This window comes from Cheilinus undulatus, linkage group 8 (assembly GCF_018320785.1).
Source record: "Cheilinus undulatus linkage group 8, ASM1832078v1, whole genome shotgun sequence".
Taxonomy (NCBI): Eukaryota; Metazoa; Chordata; class Actinopteri; order Labriformes; family Labridae; genus Cheilinus; species Cheilinus undulatus.
In genome coordinates this window covers 8819728-8827100 of record NC_054872.1, presented here as the reverse complement: position 1 = coordinate 8827100, position 7373 = coordinate 8819728, and the positions used below count along the sequence as shown (strand labels likewise).

At 37.6% G+C, this 7373-nt stretch overlaps 1 protein-coding gene across 3 annotated transcripts in view; it reads right to left on the bottom strand.

Moving 5' to 3' along the window:
* Positions 1-4301: 4301 nt before the first annotated feature.
* The window catches only part of cep192 (centrosomal protein 192), a 59360-nt gene continuing 56288 nt past the window's right edge, over positions 4302-7373 (bottom strand). For all 3 annotated transcript variants that reach the window (XM_041792995.1, XM_041792997.1, XM_041792996.1), the window contains one exon: positions 4302-7159. In XM_041792995.1, the coding sequence (XP_041648929.1) occupies positions 7027-7159 (133 nt within the window). In that variant the 3' untranslated portion in view covers positions 4302-7026. The remainder of the gene's footprint in view (positions 7160-7373) is intronic.

Below are 7373 nucleotides of genomic sequence, written 5' to 3'. Positions count from 1 at the left end.
GCTGAGGATGGAGGATGATCTGCTCTTATGCAATCCTACATCATCTACAAAGATGCAAACTTACAGTTCCTATTAAATTAGAGCATAATAATCAGGTATTATATGCAACAAGTTCAATACTGAAACTAAAACTGATTGCCAGGGTAAGATGGGTGTTTAATATGCAAACCAAAATATCAAAATGTTTAAAATAAAAATGTTCAAAGATGACACAGAAATGTTTAAAAATAACTTCAGCGACATATTTTTAATCTTATTTCTACAGTGGTGGGGGTTCGTGGAATAAATTATTTTCTCCGAGGGGAGGCTCACTCTCCCACACTTTGAAAACTTTTGAAGACAATACTAAGAATAGAAACTGAATGCTCTGTTTCATGAGAATAGATTGTAATTATTAAGATTACATTATGAGGGGAGAATGATTCATACAGTACTACTACATGTAATGGCCATAAAAAGCAAAGTATATTAAGATCATAATAATGTGAAACAACTTTCTAGTTTGCTATTAGTCTGCAGTAATAAGATGGTTATTAAGGAAAAGTCTTTATTGACAGCCATAGACACAGACACAGCTGTAGTTTCTGGTCTTGTAGAATAAGGTACTATGAAGCACTAAAAAAAAAATCAATAAGCAAATAGTATGCTAATAATTAGCATGCTAATAATAAGCTAATTAATGGTGAGAATTGAACCCCAAACCAGTGGTTCCCAAACATTTCAGCCCATGATCTCAAAATAAAAGAGACTGGGGATCCCCACCTAACCTGGTGGTGGTTAACCCTGTAAAGCCTGATACCTCATATAATAGCCAGGAAGTTCTCCATTTTTGGAGCTGAGATTTTTACTAAACCTTCTTCTGAAAAACATTTCTATCACATTTGATACATGAGGCAATTTGGCAACTGATAATCCACTGGAGAGCATATTTATCATTTGTCAGATTGATTTTAAAAGTGTTTCAAGGAAATTATTGATCATGTTAATTAGATAGAAGTCTGCTGAAACTGTGTATCAAATAGGGCTGAACGATTTTGGAAAATAATCTAATTGCAATGTTTCCCCCCAATATTGCAATTTCACATGCGATTGTTCCTTTACTTTCTTTTATTCCTAAACAAGGGCCGGACAATTCTTTAAAAATATTTAATTCTAGTGATTTTGACTCGTATTGCAAATTGGATATAAAGTGCTGCATTGAGGGTTTTTTGTCATTCTCATATTTAATATGAAAAGAGTACACAAATGAAGATAGGATGTTTTGTAGACAATTTTTTTTAAGTCACTTGAATTATTGCACATGTCATGCATAACACCTCTGCTGCAAAAGTTTAAATCTGCAATTTTGACACAAATTTTAGATCTAAGAAATATTGAACCTTTTGCGATTCGAAAATTGCAGCAGGCCATACGTGAATTAATCTAATTTTCAATTAGTTGCCCAGCCCTAGTATCAAATGTGATCTAATTGGCTTTAATTAGTTAAAACATAAAATGTTTAACAATGCATCATGAACAAACTTCCATTTTAGGGCATTTTTGTTGACAGCATTTACATCTAAGCAAAAATTTCACTCAATAACTGAAAATAAACTAACTTTAAGAGTATTTTCAACAGTAATGGACATGATCTACCCCTTTAAGTCATCTAAAATTTCTTTTTGTTTTTGTAAAACATCCCACAACCTCCCTTCAGAGTCTCCTGACCCTGACTTTGGGAACCACTGCCCTGAACTAAAGAGTGACCTTTCTTCTTCTTCACTGACAAGAACATCACTATAACCCATATAATCAAAATCAGCAGGACTCCCTTGTGTTATGATACATCTGGCTGTCTATTTTTAATGTTGAAGTAAAAGTTGACCTTTAATAATACAAACGACAGTCACTGTAGAGCATTAATTCATACATTTCCAGATTTATTCACTTCTGACCTACCTGCAAGTTGCTCTTTAAAATGCATTTAGGCAGAATGTTTCTTTTTTTAGCATATGCATACACTGGTATGCTTTAATAGCACTGATTATATCTGGAACATACTCAGAAACATGAAGAAATGGGTTGAAAAGGTTTAAAAAGCTATCGTGGGATAAAATATCAGAAGAGATTGTGATGAAATATACTGCTGGGGTCAGCAGGTCTTCCAGTCAGTAGTACTAGTATTAAGTTTAAGTATGAATTAAATTGATCATATACATTATTATGAACTTTTTAGTGAAAATTGTGCAGATGTGGGGATGAATGTTGATTTTCAGGTCCAGCTGTGGTCCCTGACCCACCCTACAGCCTCTCACTCACTCACAGGTCTGCACCATCTCATCCTGCATGCAGCTGCTTGGTGACACCCTCTCCCATCATATGCACCGCGTGCCTCATTTGCATAAAAAAGTTGGGCAGCTCCTGGCCTTAAACATTAGTGACAGCTCAGGGTTCTACATTTGCAGTCAGGCTTCACTGCTAGCTTGTTCATCAAACCAAACAGGGCAAAACCGCTTACGACACACCTGGCAGACAGAATAAAATCCTCGAGTGACTGTGTCAGCTCTCAGTGTGATACATGCTGTAGTTAACACGGAGGTCAGTGTCAGTGGGAGAGGCAGAGACAGCGGACTTGTGCTGTGGCCCCGCTGGATGGATGGGAGCCAGTGTTAGCCTGCTCTCTGCTAACTTAGCCGCGTTAGCTTAGCTCTGCTGTCTGGCGCAGCTTGGAAAGCAGCTCCAACTCTGAGCAGCAACTTCCACCGTCTGGCCCAAAGTCAGACCCCACACCGGGCAGCCTCACTTAGCCACACCAGTTAGCATAACCACAGCATTCCTGCAGCCGCCTACGTGCACAGCATTCTGCATGAAAACACATCACTGCACAGATATAACTAAGGAAATGTCGCTGGCGTCCTACCTGTAAATGCAGTCGCTAACGTGCTAAGTCGCCGCGGCTGCCTGTTAAAAGTCAGTGATGTTGTGTTGCTAGACGTCAAGTCCAACTGCACTACAGTGGTTTCCAGTCTGGGAAGCAAAATAAAGCTCAGCTGCCCCACTGTACAGGACATGCTGCTGACAGCCGCTCGGATGGCGGGCCTTTGGCGACACCTTCAGGTCACTTTTAGCATTGCAGCCCACCAACTAAAAGTTACTGTGTTGGTCTCAGGTCAGGATTGGACTGTCTGCAGTAGTATTTGGTAATTGAAAAGACCACAGTAGCAACGTGTGGCTCTTTTGGGACAACTTTTGAATCTTTCAAGTGTTACTTGGAAAATAATCCCACTGATAACCTTTAAACAGAGACCAGTTTGATGCCAGAAATTATCCATGGCAAGTCACATACATCAGTAGTTTCCCAAACCTATACAGTAGGCTTAAAATGTCAAATTGAATTGTCAACCTTTATTTTTTTGTTTGTAGATTTCCATCAGATGTGTGCAAGACAGAACATGTAAGATAAAGATCACTGATTCTTGAGAAAAGAGACAAAACATGTTCCAAACTTGACTTTTGTTTTACTGCATGACTTTGACATGCATATTTGCATAGGCTGAGGTCTCAACCAGCAGTTGTGTGAAGGAACAGGTTTTAATCAACATTATTTTCCCAAAATATTTTTTTGCCCGTCGTATCTTCATTTCAAATCCAACGTTATAAAGTACTGGTAGATTTTGCTCAAAGAAATTCTACTATGGTCCCTTTCAGTCAGCCCCCCACATTACACTGGACATGAAAAGTCAACAAAAGATAGTGTTTATTCTTCATTTTCATCCATTTCTAGCATAGGGGCATTGGCAGATTATACTCCAAGGGATATGAAAACTGGTTACTTATTTGGGCTTTTACCCAGTGATAATTTACAGCACTTAGATCATCTAAATATTTGTGCGCAGTATAGATGTCTAAGCCTTCTGCATTGTAAATGGGCATGTGTAGCATCATTTTAAGATCACCATGATGACACCTGATGTTTGAGAAAAAGGATGGATCAAGTCTCGTCAATCAAGGAAAAAATAATATATTTAAAGTCTGGAAAACAAATAGTTCAAAATCTTAGATTTGGCTACGCAAAAATTTGGTCATGGGCACCCCTAAAATGTTAAAAACAATGACATTTTCCAACAGGCACTGATGTTGCATCAGGTCCAAATGGGTTAACAGCATCAGAAATAGGAAGTAAAAATTCAAGACATATTTTCATTTAATACTTTACAGAGGAATCACATAAAAATGTATTCTGGCACCAAACTAGGAAACATTAAAGAAACAGAAATATGTTTATACTGTAACTGCTCCTCCAATAAAATCATAAATCCAACTTATTTACCACAAACTTTATTTAAAATGTGTACATACAAATATATATTACATAATAAAGTTATTAAGAATGTGCAAATTACAATCAAAGTATGTCAGGAGGCAGGAAACGTGGAGAGATACCTCTGTACTATTTATATTAGAACCATATCTACAAGCTGTAAAATAAAAATACTGAACACTAGTGTTTTTGATTTATACTGCTTTGTCTCAGTGTGGAGCATCTTACCGCTCAAACACATCCTTGATCAAGTTTACCTACATCCCCCCATGCCATTCCAGTTCTGAAAGCGATTATGGATGTAACTCCATTACCCCAAAGCAATATTGGCTATTTGCCCAGGAGCCAAAAGAGGAAATGGGGAGCTAATTTTCTGTGACTGGAGCAGTGATTAACACCATTTTGCCATGGTAACCATACTAAGCAGGCCTGGCAAGCTGCCGAGAAACAAAAAAAACCCAGAGGAAACTCTTTTAGCATGTAATAACAATCATTAACCAGCCTAATGTTGCTGCGAGCTGCCCTGTTCATGACTAAATTAAGTGCATCTGGTAGGCTTGGAAGTCAACGCATGGTGCTGACAAGGCCACTGTGCAGGTGGGCGATGTATGGAGCTGGGCAAAAATCAACTTTTCAAGATATATCCCTATATTTTTATAAGACATATAGGGTAAGACAATATTGTTTGATATAAACAGGCTTAATGCTCAGTGAAAATAGTTTTCAGTCAGAACTACTGGCATTATTCATCTATTACTTTATAATCAATTTAAATTGTTCAGTCTGAATGGGGACCAATCTTTGAAGTTATATTTGATTCATTAGTAAAAATCAAACAATACTGATACCTGTCTGATACCACTGCAACAAAAACCTTAAGACCTTTAATTGGATATGTTTGTTTTTAATTTCTAAAATTTCAAGAAAACCCCTGCAATGTCAAAATTTAACAAATACATTGGCAACACTATAAGGAGTAAGTTAACTGAAAAGTACTAGAAAACCCTTTCTCCTCTATAGTTCCAACCAGTTCTTCAAATGTTGCCAATGAATTTGAGTACCTTTCAATAGTGCTCTCTCTTTTGGATGAAAAAAGTGTTTCTAAACTGCACAAATATGTTGGCAACATTAGGAAAGTTGGTAACTAGCAAGAAGAGAGAAACCTTTTCTCTTTATTAGCCTGACCCAGCTCTCCAAACGTTGCCAATAAATTTTAGCAACTTAAACACTGCACTCTCCCTCTCTTTTTGATGAAACAAAGTGTTTATAAATTGCACAAATATGTTGGCAACATTAGGAAAGTTTAGTTAACTGGCAACAAGAGAGAAACATTTGCTTCTCACCATGTCCACCCAGTTCTCCAAATGTTGCCAATGAATTTGAGCAACTTAAACAGTGCACTTTCTCTGTTCTGGTTAAAAATCTGTGTCTTAATTGCAAAAATATTTTGGCAAAATTAGGAAAGCTGGTTCACTAGGATGAAGTGAGAAACTTTGTTCCTTGCCAGTTCCACCAAAATGTTGCCAATCTATTTGAGCAACCTTTAAGGACCATTCTCTCTAGCTTGGGTATAATATAAACAAAGATCACAGAGTTTCTGAAATATTGTACATCATCATTCATTGGAAAAAAGGGGGAATTCATCTGTCTCAAACGGATGGAATTTCAACTTTCAGAAAACTTAGACAACCACAACATAAGGACAAGTTGTCTGTTGTTTTGTACAACTTGACAGTATAAATGAGTCTGTCTGCAGATTTAAAATTAAAGATGAAAAATTGCTTAATACTAGTTGTCTAAGACTTGTTTGTTTGTTGCTGTGGTATCAAACATGTTTCAATATGGTTTGATTTTACTTTAATCTATCAAAGTTTATAACCTTGGCATTCTGACAACCACTTCTTTACAGAAAAAAAATCAAGACATATATCATGTATTGCCATTCGGCGAACAATATCGAAAGATGTGATTTTTTTGGTCCATATTGTTAAGCCCTAGCTATGATTAAAAACCAAACCAGTACAGAAAATTTGGATTGGATAACCCAAATTTGAAAAATCAGAGTATTGGTAAACAAAATTAATTCATACGTTTCTGGTTGTCACATCCCAATCACAAGTTAATGACAAAAGTTATCTTATCCAATGACAAACAAAAACTAGCCCAACAAAACAAAAAAACCTTAGCAGTGGGTTTGCAAACAAGAGACAAAGGCATTCCTGTGTGACCGACTCAAAGTAATCCCCAACATATCCAAGCTGGTACTGTCAGGCAGGAGTCATGGAAACAACAATGCTGCCTTGTGACATGACTTAGGGCAAACACCAGCTCCAGAGTCAAGTGACAAAAATCTTTAAGTCCCAGAAATGCAAGACTGGAGCAGAGTAATTGTGAGCCAGTCTGACCAAATCCTTCAGCTTCAGGCACAAACAGGCACAATCAGTTTTTACAAGCAAACTGAGGACTCTCGAGCCAAATCCATAGGCAGATGGATCCGTATGGAAAGTCAAGTCTCAGGCATCTTCACTTAATGAGCTACAGTCTGCCTCGCAAATATGATGAGACAGAGAGAGTTTAGGTCCAGGACTACCTTTATTTGATCTCTTTCAGTTAGCAGTGTTGCCTTTTCCTCTCCGTTACCCTCGCCTGTCCCACGATGAACAGCACAGAGGGAAGCATCCACCCAGCCAGCATGAGACAGTGGTGTAGGTTGGTGGGCGGTGAGTTCAAGGCAATGCCTCACCGGTCAGCTGAATAACAAGACTTCCACTTGTTTCTGACTGGATGAGCAACAAGCCTGTGTGTCTGCCTGCAGTACTGGGCTTGAACTGGACGGGTAGCTTCAGGTAGTGCTGTGATCTGATGAGTGGAAAAGAAGAGAGGCAGTTAAGAGTTTATAAGTAAATACTTTAAATAGGATAAGAATGCATGAGCGCATCAACAAAGACAAACATGCATGTTCAAATAAAAATTGATAGAATTTACAGGAGCATATTGCATTTGTTTAATTATTAAAAATAAGGATGTTTTTTAATTAATGAGACACTAGCACAGAAGGAAAAAGTCTACCGTT